The sequence below is a fragment of the Psittacula echo genome, assembly GCF_963264785.1.
Source record: "Psittacula echo genome assembly, chromosome: 1".
NCBI lineage: Eukaryota > Metazoa > Chordata > Aves > Psittaciformes > Psittacidae > Psittacula > Psittacula echo.
Window position 1 is genome coordinate 66,408,489 of NC_137735.1, and position 23,897 is coordinate 66,432,385.

General features: G+C 37.9%; 1 protein-coding gene across 5 annotated transcripts in view; it reads left to right on the forward strand.

Annotated features, from left to right (window-relative positions):
* ANAPC10 (anaphase promoting complex subunit 10) overlaps positions 1 to 6,689 on the forward strand; it is a 42,662-nt gene extending 35,973 nt beyond the window's left edge. For 3 of the 5 annotated variants that reach the window (XM_080634678.1, XM_080634677.1, XM_080634679.1), the window contains exons 5-6: positions 4,748 to 4,922; positions 6,549 to 6,689. In XM_080634678.1, the coding sequence (XP_080490804.1) occupies positions 4,748 to 4,922; positions 6,549 to 6,616 (243 nt within the window). In that variant the 3' untranslated portion in view covers positions 6,617 to 6,689. Of the gene's footprint in view, positions 1 to 4,747; positions 4,923 to 6,548 lie in introns of those variants that run through there. The other 2 variants (XR_013958525.1, XR_013958526.1) reach the window with 1 other exon arrangement.
* Positions 6,690 to 23,897: the final 17,208 nt, after the last annotated feature.

A 23,897-nucleotide genomic window follows, 5' to 3' on the forward strand; every position in this document is an offset into this window, starting at 1 on the left:
GACCGGTTTACAAGGCTTTGAAAGATTGCCATTTGCATGGGCTTCATAGGAATTTCTTAAAACTTCACAGTAAGCTTCCTTTAGATTCTGTTCACACTGGGAATGCTTCAGGCAGAGTAGAGCTGCGTATTTCATCCCACTTCTGCTAGGAATTGTAACGGCTGGATGTGGGTGCTGACACTGAGCTAAGAGGGGGCAGCGTTTTGTCTTGTACCACCACCGCCTATTCCCATGTCTTATTCTTTCCCCCTGGTGAAGGACCTGGGCCCTCTGGAAAAGAAACTTTCTCACTTATCTGAAAGAGTGTGACATGTGGAGGAGAAGAATTTAGGAGTGTGTGTGTCTGGTTTGTACCATTCCTTTGGTTACAGAAAATGTGTAGCTTACTGGCAAAATATTACTTCCTTTTCTAGTGGATATTCAGATAATAGTAATTAGGTTTTGTTGCATTTAAACTTCAGTAGTTGAGTGAGTTTTAATCATTTTGCTAAACTACATAGGCATCAATTGAAAAAAATACTCAAAAAATATCACCGTACATTAATGTTACTTTGGGCAAAAATCAAGAGTTCCCTTTCAAACATTTAAGTTTAACTTGAACCCGTTGTGCTTAATACATTGCAGTATAGCCTCAACTTCACAAGTGTCACATGCTTTGTCCAAGAGGCAACTATTTGCTTGGAATGGGGAAAGGAGTCTATTCTGAGGATAAGTCCAGGATTTCTACAGTATAGGATTCGTATTCAGCTGTTACGGAAGTTAGTTAGCATACTCTAAGTGAAGCAGAGATTTCAGGAATAAAAAAAGGGCTTTATGGTTAGGAGAATTGAATGCTTCTTGATGAATTGTGTGCAGTCTGTGCTTAGTCACTGTCACGATGCACTGAAATAACTATTCCATACTGGGTGTTCTAGTGGCTGGTTTGAGAACTTGTCAATTTGCAGAAAATGCAGACACTTGCAACTGCAAGTGAATTCTGGGAGCTAAACCTCAGTAAAATATTACATGTTATTAAGGATAGTAAAAATCAGGTTCAGAGTGTATCAAATTTGACATTTGGAACTAGGGAATATTTTAATCTAATTAACCTAATGCCTCAGTCACCTGTTTTAAAGATGTAGAAATTACTCGTCCCATCTCTGTAGAAAGGCACATGTAGAAATTGGCTGCCTTTTTAGCAGGGCTGAAAAATTGCATGCTGTAAATAAAGCATATGACCACCTCCCACTGATCAGGGATGAAGAGCAAAGCACTGATAGATATTTAGTCAAAATTTTATGTAAAAAGTTACAAGTATATTATTACTAGTAAAATAGCCTTTGTAACTTTTAAATTCCCAGTGCTTACCTTTATGACCCTAATAATTCCCTTAAAATAAAAGGTATTATTTTCTCTGTGAAGTTAATAAGCATCCAACTTCCTTTTGTACAAATAGTCCAATTTTGCTGATTCTTTGGTAGCTCTCATGGTTCCGGAGTTGGAGTCATTATTTCACTCCACAATTTTTCCAAGGAAGCATGCAAACCTGAACTATACTGGATATGGCTGAAACCAGTGATGTCAACTCTTAAGAAAGCAGTGCTTTATTTTAGTATATTAACTAATCCATTTAGTACTAATCCAAGCATAAAAACCCAGTATCAGAGCAGTGAAACTTGGAGTTTGTAAACTGTGGGAATAACATTGAAATACAAGTTTAATTAGCAATAACCTTTTAATTCTTTCCTAAATTATAGCCACCTTACCTTAGTGTTAGTTGAATAAAACATTACTGGGATCCTCATCCTTTCTGTTCACTGTGACGATGGCAAACTGTCGTGGTTTAAGGGGGAGTGAGTGAGTGGCTGCGTAGTTCTGGGTTGCTGGCTGGGATTAAACCACGACACAAACAAACATACTTGCTCAAAATGGTGACTGCCACCTCACTGGGATAAATTTCCACTTTGTAAAGCTGCTTCACCAGTACATGGTTTCTGTCGCCTTGTAAACCCAACTGTTACCTGAAGTTTCCTATGCAAAAAAGGATTTTGTAGGTTTTTTGAAAGAGACAGGGTTACAACAAATAAGTGATTGTGTGTTTGTGGGAGTGTCTAGCTCCTGGAATGAAAAGATTTGCTGCTAACATGTAGTGAATTTCATGCTTTGGAAATGGAGAGCTGGTAGCAGTGGAGAGTTTTAGGTTTTTTGTTTCTCTCTCTCTTAAGGTGAAGGTGTGAGAGGAAGGTTGTTTTTTTTCTCTTGAAAGTTTTACTTGTTTCTTGGGCCATTCACTCAGGGTGTTTGCTGCCTCTGAAGCAGCAGATCTCAGGTGGGTCTTTTGAAAGCTCCAGCAAACGCAAAACATTTGACAGAATATTTGTCATGCAGTATTTTCTGGAGAAAGATGGGAATTTTGAGCTGCTCAGAAGCATAGATCTTAGAGGAACTAGGCTGCTAAGAACAGCAGTCTTATTTATGAAAAACAAGGAGGTGGTTGGTGACAGTCAGCATGGCTTCACTAAGGGGAAATCCTGCCTGACCACTGTGGTGGCCTTCTATGCTGGGGCTACGAAACTGATGGACAGGGGCAGAGCAGTTGACGTCATCTGCCTGGACTTGTGCAAAGCGTTCGGCACTGTCCCACACGACATCCTTGTGTCTAAATTGGAGAGACATCAATTTGATGGGTGGACCACTCGGTGGATAAAGAACTGGCTGGATGGCGGCGTGCAAAGAGTTGTGGTCAATGGCTCAATGTCCGGCTGGAGACTAGTAACGAGTGGTGTCCCTCAGGGATCGGTGTTGGGACCAGTCTTGTTCAACATCTTTGTCGGTGACATGGACAGTGGGATTGAGTGCGCCCTCAGCAAGTTTGCCGATGACACCAAGCTGTGTGGTTCGGTTGATACGCTGGAGGGAAGGGATGCCATCCAGAGGGACCTTGACACGCTTGTGAGGTGGGCTGATGCCAACCTTATGAAGTTTAACCATGCCAAGTGCAAGGTCCTACACGTGGGTGGGAGCAATCTCAGGCACAGCTACAGGTTGGGCAAAGAAGAGATTCAGAGCAGCCCTGCGGAGGAGGACTTGGGGGTGTTGGTCAATGAGAAAATGAACATGAGCCAGCTTCAGTGTGCGCTCGCAGCCCAGAAAGCCAAATGTATCCTGGGTTGCATCAAGAGGAGCGTGACCAGCAGGTCGAAGGAGGTGATCCTGCCCCTCTCCTCTGCTCTCGTGAGACCTCACTTGGAGTATTGTGTGCAGTTCTGGTGTCCTCAACATCAAAAGGACATGGAACTGTTGGAACAAGTCCAGAGGAGGGCCACGTGGATGATCAGGGGAGTGGAGCACCTCCCGTATGAAGAGAGGCTGAGAAAGTTGGGGCTGTGCAGCCTGGAGAAGAGAAGGCTGCGTGGAGACCTCATAGCAGGCTTCCAGTATCTGAAGGGAGCCTACAAGGATGCTGGGTAGGGGCTATTCATCAGGGACTGTAGTGACAGGACAAGGGGTAACGGGTTAAAACTTGAACAGGGGAAGTTTAGATTGGATATAAGGAAGAAATTCTTTACTGAGGGAGTGGTGAGGCACTGGAATGGGTTGCTCAGGGAGGTTGTGAGTGCTCCATCCTTGGCGGTGTTCAAGGCCAGGTTGGATGAGGCCTTGGGTGGCATGGTTTAGTGTGAGGTGTCCCTGCCCATGGCAGGGGGGTTGGAACTCGATGATCTTAAGGTCCTTTCCAACCCTAACTATTCTATGATTCTATGGTTTACTTAGCAGTGTGAAATCCACTTGCTTGTGGACAACTGTTGTTTGGTTGGTTGGTTTGGGGTTTGGTTTTTTTTTTTTTTTGTTGGTTTCCCCCCTCCGCCCGAAGACTTCTGCCTGCTTGTGTGCTCTTCCATCTGTGTTTTAAGCTGTGCTTTGAAGTTGGGCAACTAGCTCTAAACAAAAGCTGTTACCATACTTCTGCATAGCATCTAGCTTGATTTCAGCATGCTGATGTGTCAGTGATGTGGTTTAGAGTTAACAAAATGCAATTCTTTGCTTGCTTTGACATTGGTTTCTGTGGGATTAAAATTAAAAGAAAAAAATAATCATATTACACTCTTTGTGTAAAAGCCAAGTCAAAATAGACCATAGAATGTGATTAAATGGCTGTGTAGCAATTATTAGTTGGTCAGGCATCTGTCTGGACAGATAGATGAGGCAGAGCCCATGAGGTATCCTGTATTTTCTCCTCTGCCACCTTCCTTTTCGTCTCCCCCATGTCCCCTAATAATCTTACGAATTTCTGAAAACCCAGACTTTGTGTGGATTCAGTTTCCAATGTAAGTCATTCTAGAATATTGTAGTTCAGAGTGCCTAGATAAAATAATTTAAGATGCATATTTTCTGTCATCTTTGATCAGGGTACTTCAAAGTACCAAGATACAAAATGGAACCAAATCCAAATAGTACTGCTTTGACTTTCTTGAATTTATACGCAATTCTGTATTTTTTATATTGATTTTTATTTTAAGATTAAGGCACAAAATGAAGAGTAGATTGAGAAAGGTAAAAGCAAACACAACTGTAGTTAGCTGAATTATTTGTGTCCAATTACACCATCAGTAAATTAGCTATGAGTAATTTGTAGGATTTCAAATTCATTTGAAAAAGTAACTAAAATCTGATTTGTAAGACTGTCAAATTGGTTTAATATGTGTTCGTATATTAAGTACATTAAATATTTCTGAATGTTTTGCTTTTCTGTCTTGTTCTTTGGCAGCAACTTGAATTAGTGGAACCAAGCGGCTGGATTCATGTTCCTTTAACAGATACTCATAAGAAGCCTATTCGCACGTTTATGATACAGATTGCTGTTCTAGCTAATCACCAAAATGGAAGAGACACTCACATGAGACAAATCAAAGTGTACACCCCAGTGGAAGAGAGCTCTATTGGTAAATTTCCTCGATGCACAACGATTGATTTCATGATGTATCGCTCCATAAGATAAGATTTCTTGATGAGAAATAATAAAGGCATTTTTTGGTGGGCAGTATCATTGCTTAAGTATTCAGGTACTTAAAGAGCAGGTTTTACTTCAATGTAATTATATCTTTATGTTTATACTTTGTACAATTTTGAAATAAAGATAATCAGTGCTACAGTACATTGTAGTCTGTAATATTGCATTACTTTTGCTTGGAGTCTTTGAGTGCTCTTGTGTTATCTTGTTTAAAGACATTACTAATAGTGTTTTCCCATCATTGCTTATGATAATGTGTTGTACAGGGGTTTTTTTTCTGATTAATGACTGTATGTATTTAGCCTTCTTTGTAACTGCGAAGTAGATCATAGAATTATAGACTATCTCAAGTTGGAAGGGACCCCTAAGGACCATCATGTCCAAGTCCCTGCTTCTTGCAGGACTACCTAAAACTAAACCATATGAATAAGAGCATTGTCCAGATGCTCCTTGAAGTCTGATGGGCTTGGTACCATGACCACTTTCCTGGGGAGCCTGTGCCAGTAACCAATAATGCAACAAAGGTGACAATGACAGGAAGAAAACCAAACCGTTCCAAAGTACTTAATATATTATATACATTAATATAGACATACTGAGTATAGGTCATCTAAATGTGGTAGCTGTTCAAAACAGAGGGAAAATTAGGAATACTCCAACATCCTACAATAACATGGGAATGAATGTAAAGGTCCAATGCACCTTCTATAAAGTACTGAGAACTCAAATGTGTAATACAAGGTAATGTTAGACTAATATCATGGAGTTTCTCTAATGTATTTTAAAGTAAAAAAACAAACCCAAAACAAAAAACATCCAAAAAAACCCACAGCCAAACCAACCAACCAAAAAAACCCAAAGAAACATTACAAGGAAAGTGTATGCTTCATCTGCTATGAGTGGGAATATTTAACACCTCTACTAATGTCTCATAATCTAATTACTAGGGTTATTTTACCTTCTTAAAAACCCCCAAATTTTAGAAAGAGGCTGTTGATTTACAAGGGTTACTTTTAAAAAGTTCGCTACTCATCCAACCCCATTCTTTCTCCTAGCACCATAAAAGTTGATGGTAAATCAGACTAAAGTCAACCAAGGAAAACTAACACTTTTGTTAACTGTGAGCAAGGAGAGGCTAATAGTGGAGGCTCATCAAACAATGATACAGCATCTTCCAGAGCAGAAAGGAGCTGAAACAGAGGAAAATGGGAGAGTTGTCAAAGATTTAGTTTATCCAAAGAAACTTTGAAGTATTGTTACTCCTGTTAGTGTAGTTGAACAAGCTGAAACCTAGCTTGACTACTTAGATTGCTATTTTGAAATCACAGATGGTGTTCAAGGGGTTTTAAGAACCTGTGTTAAATTGGATGATGTTAAGCTTTACTGTTATTAAGGGGAACTGTATTTACAAATTGAATTTAATGCAATCTTTTAGTAGATGTTAAGAGGCACAGAGCTCTTTAAAGGTTAAGGCTGTAGTTAGACGTTATACTTCTATCAATAGCAGATCCAGTCTGAAGCTGCACATTCCAATATTTTGTTTCTACTTTATTGCCAGAAATTACCATCTCCATTGTTGGCCTTCTTCAGATGCTTCCATGGCTGTTCACTGAGCTGCATCTGTGAAACAGTTTGATCCTTGGCCTTTTAAAATCAGTATATTCTTAGCACTGGCTGGAAGCAAGTAATCTGTGGTGGAACTGTGGGAATGAACGGTGAGTTACGATGATGAGAGTAGAAACAGATTAAAAGGGAGAGTACAACTAGTAAGTCCTTTAGCTGTGCCGACAGTGATGTGTGACCATACCTGAAAGGCAGTATAAAAATGCGAACTCATTACTACAGTTTGTGTCTTGCTTTTTGATACTTAGTGCTACTTGAAAACAAGTGCAGTGGCCATTCTAAATCTACGTTAAATCTTTTCTATGTTGTTTCATAGCGCTTGTAGATACACTGCACTGGTATTTAACATCTGTGCAAGTACATTTGTGTTTTAACATTTTTGGTGCTTAGAGAAGGCTGCTAATTTTTAAGTGATGAGATCATAGAGGATTGCCTGAAAATAAATCAGGCTACTGCCTTTGTGTATTAATATAGTACTTGGTATTTGAATTGGGATAAACAAACTGGTCTGCCAGACTATTGCAGGAAGTTACTACACATGCATTGTGTTTAGCTACTGCTTTTTTGTTTTCTTGCTCATATTTTTCAGATGCAGAATTGTGAAGTCACAACTTGAAAGAGCAATTTTATGTGACTAAGGACCAAAATTATCGAGCATACAATTTTTGCAGAGACAGAGTTCGAGAACAGAAATTTCTTGTAATGTTAATTTAGTTAAAGCTTATATATTGCTTAGCCACATGCTTCTTTGGAAGGTGTCAACAAGTGCTGTAAATTACAGTTAACTGCTAAGGTGTACTAGAAATCCAAAATTACAAACCTAAGGAAAAGCCAGAATGAGTAACCTTTGCAGTGAAAATTCACAAAATAAACATTCTTACTGATGTATAAATAGTGCTAATGGAATACTAGAACCGTTTTCATACTGATCATGAATTTTCAGGCGTTTAGTGAAAATGGGAATAACATTTTAGCTCTATATGCTTGTCTCCCATATTCACTTCCTGCCCAGTCTGAAAAAGAAATTTCTTCTGCATCCTTTAATAATATCTTGCTTTCATAACTATCATGTTGTATTTTTCCCCACATGCACACTTGGACTGCTCTTTGGAAGGAGACAAGCCCTAGGAATCTCTAGTCTTTAGTATGTCCAAGTTGTCAGCTTCTCAGTAGAAATGAATACAGAGCTGTATCTCTGAAAAACATAAAGTTGGCAATTGACCTATTTGCCCTACAGGGTGGTTTTACAAATGTTAACTTCAGGGGATGCAAAGAAGAGATAGGTTGTCAACTTGTTGCCAGCTTAAAGCATACTTTTTCTTCATGATGAGCAAATAAGACTGCTTCTTCAAAGTGATGAGGAAAAATTAATGAAATATTCTCAAATGTGGCTTGCTAAGAATTATAACTGTGTCTAAACCTAAGAGCAGTTATGTGTGTGTTTTGGCTTGCTTCTCCAAATATGAAGAGTAGGGTGTACTGGTTGCAAGGACAACTAGTCTTAAATAATTCTGATCCATGGAAAAGAGAGCTTTTATAAAACTTTTGAAGTTTTAAAGGTGTATGCTCTGAAAAGACTTCTTTGCTTGTTAATTAGACATGTACAATCTTAGCATTGTATTTAGCAAGTTGACTACTAACTAAAGATACTCAAAGTTTAGAATTGAATTAAAATCAGTGATGTGTCTAGTCTAAAGGTTTTTAGAGAGGGTAAGAAGGTGTATATTTGTATTCCATAATGGCCAATACTTTAGGCTAATAAAGCTTAAACGCTTCGTAACTGTTTTTACTAAAATGATGATCTGAGCAGTATACTATAGGTATATCCCTATGTGAAAGATGTTTCAGAGGGTTGATTTTTTTCCCCTACCCCAAATCACAAGACTTTGCCAGCAGACCCATTAGTAATTTCTTGGTTTGTTTTTACAAATCCTGTCTATAAAGAAGGATACCTTCTTTGCACTGGTGTGCTTCTCCAGCTGGAGACTAAGATCGGAGTGGACAATTCTGTGTTATTACTGTAGTGGTATTGAGTATCAAGTAGCAATTATTCAACAAACTGAACCAAGGGAGTTCAGAGTTTTTTGTTTCTCAAGCAATAGAAAACTCTTAAAGAGCTGTATGCTGAGAATAGTGCTGTCAGGGAGAGAAGTAGTCAGGAGGCCACCTTTAATCTGTGATGGCTTAATGGGGCCATACTTTAAAATACTGATAATTTGCAGTTCCTTGTGACTAATGTGTAAAATGGAGGGAACTACAGAGATATAAAAACAAGTAAGGCATGAACTTTCTCTTGTTTAACAATGAAATATAGAAAAATTCCAAATTAAGTCTCAGAATATTATCTCTAAAGTCTGCTTTCCTTTTTTGGAAAGACAGTCCGGTAAGTGGATGAGCAGTTAATTTACTTGCTTTCTGTTAAAGGTGGTGGACTAGTGTTCATTAATTTCGTTAGAGTATGGGATTAGGTCTTTTTTCATACTGAATTCCAGATACTTTTAGGCTTTCAAATTTGTGCTGTAGTCTGGCTAGTAGTGTTATCTCATTGTGACTTCACCTCAACCTTTTAAATTTTGCATTTTTTTTTTTTCTTTTTACATTTTCTTCCCTTGGTAATATTAAAGAAAAAAGAGAACTGGAAGTTGCAACATGGCTGAAAAATTGGCAGTTTTCTAACTTCAGGCAAGGTATAAAAGTGCATCCTGAACTTTTATGTTTAATTGCAGTATCAAAAGCAGAATTATAGGTTTGATGAGAAATGAAAGGTAGGAATCATCTTGGTTTAACTTGTGTGATGTGAATTCCGGCTGTAGCTAGAGCGTTGTCCCTCACTGTTGAAGCAGGCAGGAGTTAATAATCCTAAGTGAACTCATTGGAAAACTAGAGTACCATAGAAAGTGATAAATAACAGGCTAGTAGTATATCAAGTGAATTGCTATGATTAGCTCTATTATATAGCAAATAGAACTCGTTGATTACTGCTCTGTATTTTCTATATCTTTTGTCATCTAAGATGTTGTTGCCAAATAGTCTTTTTTTCTCCTGTATAATAAACGTCTGATAAATATTGAATTGTATAAGATTAACGGTAAGATTTAAATAAATGGGATAAAATGGAAGATTTATTTGTTCTAAGAAGTAATGACTTTGCAGTGATTTGCTAAATCACTTCAAATAGTAGTAATTTAGGGGGTTTAAAACTTCTTTTGGAAGATACCACACTAGGGCTTTCTGCATTATGGAACAGAAATTTGATTCATATTGTAGGTGAAAAATCCTTTCTTAAGTTTAACCTGGGGTTAATTTTTTCTATAGACACTAAGAAGAGGGAAGTTGCTGCGTGACCAGGATATTAAGTAACTCCTGTTGAAATGAATGAGAGTAACTGTGTTTTGACTAAGTCACGTTTGTCCGTCTTCTTAATACCACAGTGTAAACAAAGGCAGATGATGGGAGAGGGACAAAAGATATATTTGCTGCTCCTGGTTTCTAAAATGGAGAACAGTGAAATATTTCTGTTTTGCTTAAGCTCCCATGGGGAGTCTCTGGTAGAGCCGAAAGTTGAAGCCATCTCTTTTGTCTTCTCTTTCACTGTGAAGCAGATTTTCAGGTAACAATATTATTTTAAGGATGAATTTTGCAGAAGTGTAATTTCTGTATGCAGTTCCATTTTAAAGTTTTAACTATTTCGGGTTTTGCCAATCTAGTTCAGTCTGTGGGGGAAATACTTTTTCCAACACTGTGTTGCACAACTGAAGCTCTTCAGTTGCTACCTTGGTGCTTGCTCTTACCTTACCAAAAAGACATAGCTTACTGTTTAGTGAAAGAGGGATAAGCTTACCTTACGTTTTACATGGGATACCTGATGTGATTAATACTAGCTTGTGGTCTGGCTCCAGGATCTGTGTATATGCCATTTTCTGTGCTTCATTTAGTGTAAATGTAGAATATTTGACTTCTACTGATTTTTTTTTTTTAATTTTTTTTTTTATAGCTACTCTGTGAATTAGAATTCAGATCTTTCTTGCCTAGACCTTCAGTTACTTAGATATGAGTGACCTGCTTAAAACACTGCTTGCTGCCTAATTCTGTGATTGCCCTCATCTTCACAAATAGGCATACTTACTAGGCTGTGGGGTGCTTAGGGCTCTAATTCAAACTCAAGTTGGTGGTAACCCAACATGACTATGAGACTAGGTGTTCACAGAACTGTTATCATGTAGGTAGTTTCCTGAGGATCAAAAGCTTAATCTGACATGAGCAAAGTATGAGAGATGAAGAACTGAAGTGAGCCTTACTTCTGGGACTTGTTTTTCTTCATCTCTGTTAAAATAATATGAGGGAAGTAATTGAAACATGATTTAGGAGTGAGATCTGTTTATGCTCTAGAGAGAGCACCAGATGTTCAAACCGCCAGTACTGATTAGCAAAATTACACAAATTTGTGTGTAACAAATGTTACACACAAGACTGAAGGACCATGGAGAGCTACAGGGTATTGGGAAGGCAAATTACTGCTTCACCTAATACAGTGAGGCACATCTCCAGGCAGGAGACCATTGCCTGGAAAATCCATACTTCTCACAAAGCCATAGCCAGCAATAATTGTAATTGTCTTGAGTCAAGAGTTGCAAGTGAAACAGGTGCTCAGGAAGTTTATACCACCACCTTATGAAGTAGGGCTAGCTACAGTCAGTGCCACTTGCAGTAAGTCATGGTGACAAGGCTGGACCTAGTGGCAACAAGACTGGACCTAGTAATGACAGCTGAATCACATTATGTTCTATAGAGAAAGGAGGGTTAGAAGCTAGTGTAGTAAACTTCTCAGGAAATCCTAAACACTTCAGACATTTTCAACCATAAATATGTGTCTTTGTTTCAAAATGTCCAGTGGGTTTTCTGTAACTTCTGTTTTCAGGATGGATCAGGATTAGTAACGCAAAAAGAGAGTTCATTGCTATTGTCAGGTCTACCTGAAAGAATTATTGTTTGTCATTGCTGTTACTGTGTTTTGGTATGTGAATGAATTATGGAGATAATTTTGGTGGATATTTTTCATGAATTTACCATCCAGCTCTGCGGCTTAAGTGGAATGCATCAGAATTCTTTGGGATCATGGGAGTGACCCCAGACTGACATCAGCACATGCTTCCTACATGGGGGAAATGCAGATTTGGGGCTCTGGTTATAACGTGCTGTACAATGCTAGTAGATTCCTAAATTTTGTCATTATATGTAAGTAGTTATTAAGCACTGATGGAGGGATTACAGGAATGCTTTGCATTCCTTTGCATGTTTACATAAAAATAGCTGTTTATTATTTAACTACAATGTTATTTTACTTCTTTAATTAAATGCAGTAGATTTTTTGCTGGAGCAGGAGATAATAATCTAAATGCAATTAAAGCATTCCTAGAATTAAGAGTATGTACACTGCCCTCCAAAGACAGGATTGCTGAAGCTTCCAGGCAAAGGTATTGGGTGGTCTGCTGTTGGTTGGGAATACTTAAGTGCTCTGTTTTAGATCAGAAAGGTGTTAAGGTGCTTTTATAAAACTCCATAAACCACCATTAAACACTGTTCATTGAAGTAAATTTGAAGTAATCCTTCATGTGACATACTTGCTGTAGTTCCAGGCTGACATTTCAACAAGGTGTTTTACGTCAGCCTAACAATTACCTGTGACAGTTTCTGCATTTGCACGAAAGAATAAGTATTTCTTGCAGCCAGTCAACAGTATTAATGTGGTTTGGTTTAATAGAAGAGGAGGGGAAAAACCCAAGTAATGAAAATGATGCTAATACTAGATGCTGCTAGAGGATATAATCCAGACATAATTACATATGAAATGAGAGTAGGTTTGGGATCACTGAAAGCATTAAATATCTGAACTCTGATCCCACTGAAGTGAATTACCACTATTAATTATAGTAAAGTACAGTTAAGCCAATATTTAATACTTTAATTCAAATAAATTAAATGGGATCAGTGACTTCCCAGTTATGTAGATAAAAAAAGGCTGACCTGGAGCAGTTTTGAACATTTTTCTCAAATGCTGCTTTCAGTATACAGAACTCCTTTAGGAGTGCATTCCAGACACATGCAGTGTAGCACTGAATGTGTCATTTGTTGAAATCTTTTAAAATTGGAAGGTAAAAATTCCTTGTGCAAGATAAGAGCATCAGAGCTCTGCAGCACTTAAGTTTCGAGGCAGTTTATGGCTATAAATTCAGTTCTAGTGTTGACTGAAAACGTCTACCATCATCACACTGTTGACTGGTTATCTTGCCCCATCTTTGGGGAAGCCCAGTGGTAACTTAGATATGGCAGCTGAGCTGACAGTGTGATTCCACATCCTCTCACCAGGCAAGACAGGCTGACTTACAAACACAATTTATATAAACTATAATTGGCTTTTGATTGAGTTAGGAATTGCTTCCTTGGGCAACCTGTTCCAGTGCCTCACCATTCTCATGGTAAAGAATTTCTTCATTGTATCTAACCTAAATCTCCCTTGTTTAACCTTGAACCCATTGCCCCTTGTTTTATCACTACAGTCCCTGATGAAGATAAGGAGGATTTAGTACGGAATCCCTGGTTCACATTTTCTTAAGTACTTATTATTGCTGAAGGCAGAGGTTTGCTTGCATCATCCATTCTGTTCCACTAAAGAGTTCGCCTGTTTAAATAAAAAAAATCTTTGAATTGAAGTTCACTTACTCTATTTTTCTGGCTTCTGGTGGCAGCCCTAAATGTCTTGCTCTGGAAGTTGTCATCTATGGACCCTGCTTCACCCATTTGCAGTGCTTGTTTCCTCCACAATCTTTACATTGAGCCCAAACTCATCTCCAAGTATGAATGCTTTCCCACCCTAGCCTTTAGTTACCCCTCACTCCCATTCTTCTTCCCCAGAGCTCTCATCTGTCTCTGTCTCTTTCCCAGATTCACTGTTACAGCATTTTGTATCCTATTTAGTCATAACTTTCCTCACCCAATACTGTTTCCTCAGTTTCCCCCCTGAATTCCCTAATCTTCCTGTTTTAGCCATAAATTCAGCCTGAAACAGAAGTGGGAAGTTTCAGCTTAAAGTGTTGCAATTTGGCTGAGTTTTGAGAAACTCGGAAGAGATTTGTGAGGGAATTAACCCTGGGTAATGTTTCATATTTCACTAAATACTGTCTTCTGGGCAACATGCTTTGTCACTTTGTGTGGACCTTCCATCTGGTTTAAAATTTGATCTCTGCAGTAACTAGCTAAGCTTCAGTAGAGTAGAAGAGCTGTTTTTGTTTGGGGTTTATAGAGTCAAAGAGTTTTAACGATAATTGATCTTGTTCCCCAGGCTAGTTGAAGTAGCTTTCTATAAAAGTATTGTCTGTCAGAGGCATTTTATTGGAAATACCTCAGTTCTTTTATACTTGTTTATAGCTTACACCAGGGATTTGTGCTAGAGTAGCATTGTCACAGAGCTAGCTCTCTTAAAGTTTTAACCTACCAGTGTCTGTAGCACAATGCTGTGAATCTGCTTCCCTAGCGTGCAGTCTGTGTGGTAATAAAAGCAGCAAAGTACACTCCTACTGCCCAGTTCTCCTTAAGTGCTTATGTGAACCAGACTTAATACTCTTGTTTTTCAAGCTCTGTCATTACTAAGCTTCTTCTTTCTTCCCACCTAGCTTTTCACTGGGTTTCAACGCAGGCTTACCTTCATTACGGCAGGCCTTTTTGGGCTAATTGATAATTCTTGAGTCCTGGTGTATGGCTGTTATTTGCCCAATCTATTATAAACTGTTTAAAAGCCAGTATCTTCAGTCATGCAAGGTTCTCTTTGCTAGAGAAATGTACCACCCATCTTTATTGTCTCAAAGTACTAACCTTGTGTACTTTATCTGGCCTTTGAATGCCAGAATTAATGCCACACATCAGAACTATCAGGGGTTCCTGATGTCTGAACCTCCTAAGCCTGAAAGCTCTTCTGAAGGCAAGGAATTACTTGACAAAGACAAATCTGATCACATAGAGCCTTTTTGTGCTCTGGTGGTCCTGAAGCACTCAAACCAAAATGAAAGCAGCCCAACAAAAAAAACCCCAGTCACTTCACCCTGGAAGATAATTAAGGCATAGAAAGTCTTTTCCCATCTATTTCATGTTAGTGCCTATTACCATCTGGAGGGGTGAGTTGTTTAGAGGTAGCACTCCTCTATCCCGATCTCTCCATTGAATGCAGTTTCTTGTTTCAGATGCCTGTTTAAAAAAAGTCTGCTGAAAAATGAGCGTTGTCAAATAACTGATTAAAATCATGAATACCATGGAGTAAGTAGGGATTAATTTATATCCTGGCCCAGAGTCTCTTTCAGTACAAGAATAAGAGGATATTGAGTTATATCAGCAGATGAGAAGTTGAAAATAAATGAAAGAATATTGTTCTCAAAGCTATATTTAAGCTGCATAGCTTCTGGCTGGAGCAGGTTGTAGACATCTAGAGCTTGCATGACTGAACAAATTAATGGGAGAAAAATCCATTGAAGATCATGAAATACAGAAGATACAGACCTTAAGTTGTTGGAAATTTCTGTAGTACTGGGTGAAATACCAGTTCATGCTTGTCCTCTTTCTCACGCTCTTCCCTAGGCATTTCCATGCTGACATTGTTCTATGCCAGTTCCTTTTTAGGAACAGGATGATGTCAAGCCCCTAGGAAGACCAAAGAGCTTTTGCTTGGAAAAGGAGGAAGCTTGGAGAAACAAACTCACTACAGGGTGATCAAAGGAAGGGGTGTCTGCTTCAAAGTATCAGAGATGGAAAAACAAGGAAGTGGAGGGGATGCTGTTCAGAGCACCCTCCGAAGCACTAGAAAGTGCTTGAAAATATCAAAGGACCTGATGGATACTTCCCAAGGGCTCCTATTGAGGACAGGTTGTTGAACTAAATGGACCTTGTGGTTTTACTTGATGCTGCCATTTGTACATTCTTCAGCAGGTTAAGGTCTTGAATGCTTGGCTGTTGGCAAAATTTGCTTAGAATGTGATGCCAATTGAAAGTAGAAACATTGTGATTTGAGAATTAAGCACTGCATTTCTCTAACCCCAAAAACCAAACTTTTGAGGGAGGAGTATGTTTAAGAAAGGGGGGAGGGGGGGAAGAGCCTAACAGTTTTCTCATCACAGTACACTGAGTAAATGTTTAGACTGATATATAACCTTCGTAGTGTTATGTTGTACAAAATTGCCAAGAGCCTAGGTCTTAGTCTGAATGCTATGCTTGTTTTGAAATTTAAATAATAAGCAATTTATATATGTATGGTTTTCAGCGTAAAATCACATTTTGGTGGATTTGGCTGTTAATAAAAGCTTATGGTGGAATCAAGCGCTCTGTCCATCCAGGGAAAATATGAACAGGACCACACAAAATGCTTCCACTGTGTCATTTCTTTTTCTGCTGTTCCATTAAAATAAACTCTTTGCCATAGAACTACTTGTCATTTCCCACTTCTCAAAAATATTGTAAGTAGTGTAGTTGCTAAAGCTATTCCACTTCTAGCTTTGGTATCTACTTGACTATATTTGCAGAAGACCCCTTTAAGTTCCTTTCTGCCATTTCTTTTCAACCACATACAGTACTGGATCTTAAATATACTGTATTAAATGCAGGTTTTGGCCAGTGCTGCTCACAACTAAACTGAGGCTAGTCAGTGTCATACTCATCTTGACTTGTCATTAGTGATTCCAGAAGGAAAGTGCGTTTGATCTTAATGCGTGTATTCCAGTGTCCATGTCTACTTCAGCATTTACTGAGATAAATTCTTGACTTGTATCTTCTTCTGTTTATAGTATGCTTTTTCTGTCTCTTGGATTTTATTGCTTACTGAGCTCCACTGAAGCAAAAAGGAAGTCTTTAACTTTATGGACATTAGTTGAGCTGGATAATTAGCTCATCTTGTTTGTATGTTTGCGCAATCTCCTATAACATGGCCCTGTATCATTATCATGTCTGCTGGGCTTTCTTAAATCATAAAAATCATGGGTGTATTCTTATTCAGCTTCCTTGATTCAAAACTGCTTTTGTTTCATCTGACAACGGGGTTTCCCCCACTTTTGTACAAAGTATGAGAATAATTCTTTTATGAGTGTTTTCGATACCCCTGAGGTTTTTCTGTTACTTTTCTAGAGGCAAGTGCATAAATAAGATTTGTTTAGAAAGCAGAGGAACTGGTTTAGTAGAGAAATATTTTATGATTTCTTCTTCATATGCACAAACGAAAATTCACAACATTTCTTTGAATGTTGTCTTAAAACTCAAAAATGTAGGTAAAGTGCCTTAAAATAGTAAAATGCCCAGCAAGTAGTGAACTGGAGATTTAGGGTGAGTTGTTGTCGTATGAGTTTATTATTCAGTACCACCAGCTTTGGTATTTCCTTTGGCATTATATAACCTTCAGTGTAGGTAGATGGAATTAAGATGCTCTCCGTAAGGCACAACTATAGTGTCATGATTCAGAGATGGTCTCCCAATGATAAAAATGCATTAGATTGGTGTCATGGTAGGGCTACAATTCTATTTTGGTATTAATATACAGTAAAACATTAGAAGTGCTGTTAACATCCTTATGAAATGTTTTTGGTTTAAGCACGATTCAGCGTGCATTTTAGTTTGCAAATTGACTTACTTCTGGGATCAAAGAGCAGTGCTCACTTGCTCCTGCAGTTGATGAATACTTACAATGTTTTGTTACATTTTTCTGTGCAGTTAGTTTCCAACACCTTCTCCTAGTTTACAAGGGTGTGAATAATCTGCATTTACATACATTGCCAGTAGTGTTCACAAGCTGGCAGGTAGGTAATACTAACTCACAGGGTTGTGCTTGAATGCACCACTTCTGTTATGCTCTTATTCCCTCCACTGTGCCAACAGCTGAGAGAGCTGTGAGTTTTCCCTACACTCACATCTTTCTGGCTCATTGTCAGTCAAGCTATGCCAACTGCACCAGCCAGTAAAAGCATATAGGAAAAATAAATTTGTCATAGGAAAAGCACAGAGAAGTGATTACTTTCATGCAAGACTACACTGAAGGCACTGTTAGGCTATACTTCACTAATGCAGAAAAAACAGCTTTCAAAATCAGGGGGTTTGTCAGTGATAGTGTCCTTGAGGACACTTTCACTCAAAAAGTTAGGACCAAAACATGGGGTATTTTTAAACTGCTGTAATGTAAACATTTTTAGCAATTCTAGGAGTGGATGAGAAAGAAGATATCATTGTATTGTATCATTCTCAAAGAATTCTATGCCAATAATGGTAAAGGGATGTGCTAGCTGATATGCAAGAGATTTATGTAATAATTATCTTTGATGAACTGCACTTTCTACAGTGTTTTCTTCATTAAGTTTCCAAACATTGCATTTTTCAGGTTATTTATATTGTAATATAAAATAATAGAAAATAAAGTAGTTGTGGAAGTATATCTGTGATTGTTAACTTGAGAAACTTTTGGGTTTTTAATCTTTCTTAAACACACACCCTTTCCTCTTATTATTATAGTGAGAGGAAATCAAGCAGGCTCCTTTTTTTCTGTAGAACTTAATTCCTAAGTACAAATTCAAAATTTGTGAGCTTCAGGACACAAACTTCAGGATTTGTGTGATTATTTTGCGTCTAATTCTTTTAAAGAACTTTGCAGGACCATGTAGAAGGCATTGGGATACTTATGATTAAGATACTTCAGCTTATGCTTGAAGTTGCTTAATTTTGGCATACTAATCTAAATAACAATAGTGTTGCATTTTTTTTGTTACTTATACGTGTTGAGCAGAATCTGTCCCATGAAAGTCAGTAGTACAACTGAAATTAACATTAAATAATGCATCTAGTATTTGTCACAACTGTATTACAGGACTGTTGCAAATGCATCGATTATTTACAGAGTAAGGTCAATTTCATTGATCTGTATTTAATATATTGTATTGACATAATATGAGAGACCTAATTTCTAGCCTTCACTCAACACTAACTTCATGTGGCAGAGATGGCTATTGAGTAGAAAGTTGGTTTTATTGCTCTGGAAATAGGAGTACAGATCATAGAATGGCGTCAGATTTTCTGAAGTCAAAATATTCAGAAAGTATAAAATGTGCAGAACATTGCAGGTGTTTAGCTTTGACACTTGTGAACAATCTTGTCAAAATGTGCAGAAACTGTTCTGTACCAAAACCGAATACTATTTTACATCCTGTCTAGGAGGCATACAATATTAAGAGCACTTAGGAGGAGTTTTCATGGGAAAAATATTCTCCACATGGCAGAAAACTTAAAAAGTCTGTCTTCCCAATACCTGTTGTCTCCCTGATCCTGCTATAAGTTGAGGAAGGGACTATGATGAGAAACTTTTGAGTAAGACAAGGGATTGGTGCTGGTAAATTGCATCCTATCAGTTACTTTCCTGACACGAAATGCCTCATCAGTTTTAATCTAACAAATGGGTCAGTATTACTTGAGTGTACAGAACACAGGTGGAGTTCTGTATCACTTACCGAAAGTTACAAATGGGAAATAAGCCAAGAGAAAACTGAAATAATTTCTACAATACAAAAATCTCATTAATTAAAAAAGTAGTATGAAAAGTGATGTTAACATATTTAATGTAAGATACTCTGAAGGCCAGGCTATTACCAGTGTAGCTTATGACAGTCTTTTCTGAGGAGAAGAGACAATGTTCTTTTGGCTACAGAAGATCGGAAAAGATCAAGTTTGTATTAATGGCATATCAGTTTCTTTCAGTTGATGAGCTTGTCTCAGTGTGCTTATTGTGCATGGGATGTGAATCTAAGGATACCAGAAAAAAGCTGTTTAGCTAGATTTCTGATGGCCCTTCAGATATTTTAGTTAAAGCTATTTCGTCATCTGTGATAACTTAGAACTTGGCAGAAATACTTTACAAAGTAGGTATAACAACAGTGGATCAATTTCTCTGTATTTCGGAATAGTTTTGGTAAGCAAAATTCCAAGAGATACATGTACCGGAAAACCTGCAACGGTTTTTCACTGGGCTCATCTAAGACCTGTGAAGGCCCAGGAACTTAAGTTATTCCCATATCTATGTGAAAGCTCTGGCCTAGATCACAAAGTCAATTTAGAGGATTAAATGTTATTTTAGAGCCATCCTGTTTCTTAATAGACTTTTTTGATCTCCAGAATACCCAGTCTGTTATCTAGATTATCAAAAACCCATAGGACTTGTATTTTCACTGGTTCATGTCCTCTGGTTATCTATGGAATTGCCCACATCTGATTTTAATTAGCAATTATAAGTCACAGGTGTGTGCATATGAAAAAGAGAAGAGGCAAATTGTTGTTTGGGCCTGTTTCTGGGTATGGGGAAGAATTGTCTTCTCTTACCTGTGCTGGCTTAAATGAATGTTTCCTTCAAGTAGGTCAGTTTAACATGAAAAATTAGTAAGTTATTTTCCTTCCTTTGCTTTTCTCATTCTTGCATTCTCTCTGACCTGCCACACAAATGATAGATGTGGATTCAAATCGCTCTGGATCAGAAAGGTTAGTGAACTCTGGCCTTGTGCATTGGTAGTGGGTGAAGATGAAAGAAGAGGGAATTCCACTGTCCAATCAAACACCAGGGCAGGATCCCTTTCAAGGAATGCTTCTTCCTGTAGCCCAGAGTTAGGTGTTTAAACAAAAATACTGTGTAAGTTTATCCTTTCGTATATTATTCAAATTGATCTGCTCGCTGGGAGAGACGTAGATAAGTTATTTAGAGTTTAGATGTCTTCAGCAGCACTTTTTATACCTGGCTTGTTTTGTCTGATGATAGCTCTGAAAAATGTTTACAGAGTTGGGGAAGAGATTGGTGTGTTTGAATTGTTCCTCAGGAACAGCCTAGACATCACCACTATATGTAGCATTTTTCAGGCATTCATCCACTTCTCTTTATCCTGTGCTGGAATACGCTTACTAACAAGATGTTGCTAAGAGAGGAGGAATAAGCATAAAATGCCCCTTACAGAGTGACTTTACTGCTTACAGAGTTTGGGCTATTGCTGCTTCTGGTCTGCGTCTTTGTAAGTGAAAATGTGATTTTTCAAGTTAGAAGATGAAAGCTAGAGAGAAAAGAAGTGAATTAACGATAAAGTTTGTGGAAGTTTTCAGTATTCTAAGATAATATCTGTTCATATAAACCACCAGGCTACAAAGCATTTCAGGGTTTTACAAAGCTTCTGCTCAGCTTCCAGCTGGCAAAAATAACCATATTTTCAATAGTAGGAAAGGTGGTGGTTATGCTGCTTTGCATTGTAGAGTGTTCCGTATCCCATGTTGTGTCATGTCTCAGAGTAGGTCAGTATGAAATCAAGAATGACAGAAATGAAACTTTGAAGGTATTTGTTTTTTCCAGCTCAGTAACTTAATATTTCATCAAGGGCCATCTGGGAGCTGATCTGAATATGCTGCAGTGAAGAGAGCAGCCAGGGAGGAACTCTAATGAGTCCTCAGTATACATTCCTGACTGCCTTCAAACAATTTGGCAGCCATAATTTTTTAAAGCATTCCAAGCACTCATCTCTCATTGTCTTTTGTGGTTTGGACGAAGGATCATTGATTGTTGGACTGGTTTTGAGGTAGTCCCTTGAGTGCAATTGTGGATCCTAACTCACACATTATCATCTACATTTGCATATAATTGAGACATAAGCTTTCTGGCAAACTGCAGAAGTAATGCTGTAGATCTGTTGTTAAATTTTCCAAGAACAAACACAACAGGGATGCCAGCCTAAGATGTAGGTCAAGAATTTGTCCACAAATATTCTGTATTAAATCCAGTGAAACCCTCCTAAGGATGTTAGCTGTGAGTTAAAGACCTGTATCCAAAACTTCTTTACTATGGGGGGTAAGATAAAATGAGAATTGGACCTTTTTTGCCTCTACACTTGTTTGTTTGAAACTGAAATCATTCCAGGTTTGTTCTTTTTTCTTTATTATTATTATTTTTGACCTTTTTTTTTTTTTTTTTGGGGGGGGGGAAGTACCAAACCACCCCCAAATCCATGGTGTCACTTTTATAAATAACATCCATGCATGAGAATACATGTGTGTATTAGGGGTGGGGGGTGAGACAGTGAGAAACCACAGAGTCACTTTATACCTAACATTGCTCCTGCAGCAGCTAGTAGGGTGAGAGGTGACTTTAGCAATGACTTACATTACATAATACCTCCCATCTCACTGCAGATGTGTGAGTTTGTTTAAATGTTTTATGAGGTTTTTATTACACTGTAATATAGTCCCAACTCCTCTGCAGTTGCCAGTTTGGTCACAAAATATAATAAATTTTCAAATACCTAATGCTTCAGCTATTCAATAATTTTCTGACAGGGCCCCCAGTGCAATTACAGTACCACTCTGTTGCTGAGCTACTTTTGTTTGGGATGTGTAGAATAGCAGTTTTAGTTCTCTGATCCTATTCTACAAAATCTGTGTAGAAGCAGATTTGAGTGTTTTGTACACTTGTAAAAAATTACTGTTCTCTGTGTCCACTTTTCATGTTCTGTGATACAATAGCAGGCTGTGCAACAGTAACCAGTGCTTTCACACTGGTTTGGGGTTGCCATGCCAGGCTGATTTGTGGTGTAAGTAGCAGTCTCAGCTATGGAATATTTTCAAGGTTCTGAAATACACTGAATTCATGGAAAGCATCTGTACTGTGTGCTGATATGCTGCTTTGCGCCCGTATGATAAAGTTTACATTGGAGGCCACTGAACATTAAACACCAGTTCATGAGAGAGCTGCGTACAGACCAGAGCAGTCTTCACTTTACATTGGAACATTGCTCCTCAGTATCCCATTCCCTCAAAAATTTTATGAATTTTTACGGAAGGGAGGAAATTCAGTTTCTGAAAGAAAAAACCCACAACCCTACGCTTTAAAAATATGCTTAATTTATAAGCAGATAATAATTTTTAACTAAGTATTTCAAAGAATACTAAGGGAAGAAATACATGCATAAGGAAAGTGATTCTCTGTTTCCAGTTTCTGCTTTCACTGAGGCAGCTTTCTGCTGGGCTCTGAACACTATATGGAGGGCCGATGGTCAGATCTTGATTCAGAAGGACAATTTTCCATTTTGAAATCCTTTGGTTTCTGGCATTCAGACCCAAATGGAGTCTGAACGTTCTAGATAAGAAAAGATATATGTTTTTCCATAGTTACTCTTCAGTGGACTTTTCAGCAGATATATGACTGTCTTCCCTACTAAACTAAGTTCTGTACATTTCCCTGTTAAGACAACTTCTATTAAAAATACATTGAGAAGATGCAGTTCAAAATTCCGTAGTCAAATTGCATCTGTGAAGTGTCCAATTGTCAGAGGCATCTGTCATGGTCTTACTTTGGCCTACAGCTTTCTGAATAGTCTTTGTAATAATAAGCTACTCAAAGAATTCAGCTGTGTCTCAATATAGCTAAGCTATATCTTCTATATAAATATTTGCCAATCTGTCTAGAGTTCAGAAATATAAAAGTTGTTTCCTTAACATAGCTCAGAAATAACAATATCTAACATTTAATTTAGACATCACAAAAGGTAGTTTTTTCCTAGTAGGGAATACTAGAGGGATTAATAGACTTTGCTGATTTCATACAATGAACCAGTGACTCTAGAATTAGATCTAGAGATTCTGTATCTTCTGGTCTGTAAAAAACTGCAAAATAAAGAGGCAATATTTGTTACCGTATGCTATTTTGTATGTCAGATATCTCAAATTACACACAGCAATGTCAGATTGGTAGCAGGATGGGATGTTTCAAACAACTGCAAGAGTTAAAGTGAAATAAAGCTGCGTTTTCCTCTGGATCAATGATTACATACCTGTGCTTCTCATGGTGTAAGATATGAAAGCATTGCCCACACATTTTGAACATTTTATAAATGTTGTGTGTATGCATGTGCCAACTAAAGGTATATTATGAATAATTAAATTACCCTTCTGATAACTTAGGTGCAATATATTTCCATTTTATTCTGCTTTCCTGTGAGGTGTCTTTTGTGTGTGTAAATAGTAATTTTCCATTGGTTTGTATCTAGCTGTGTTGGTTGAATACCTGCATATTTGTACAGTGCTCTACTTTTGGGGTAAAAGACGGCATATACTTACACTTTTCTAATGTTAGTGGATAAAATACAATAATCCTTACGTGGAAAGGAGTCAGTGAGATGTTCAGTTCTATGGAGAGTGTAACATGATATGAAACACTTTGGTAATTTGCTGTTTTTTCCCCCCTCTGGAA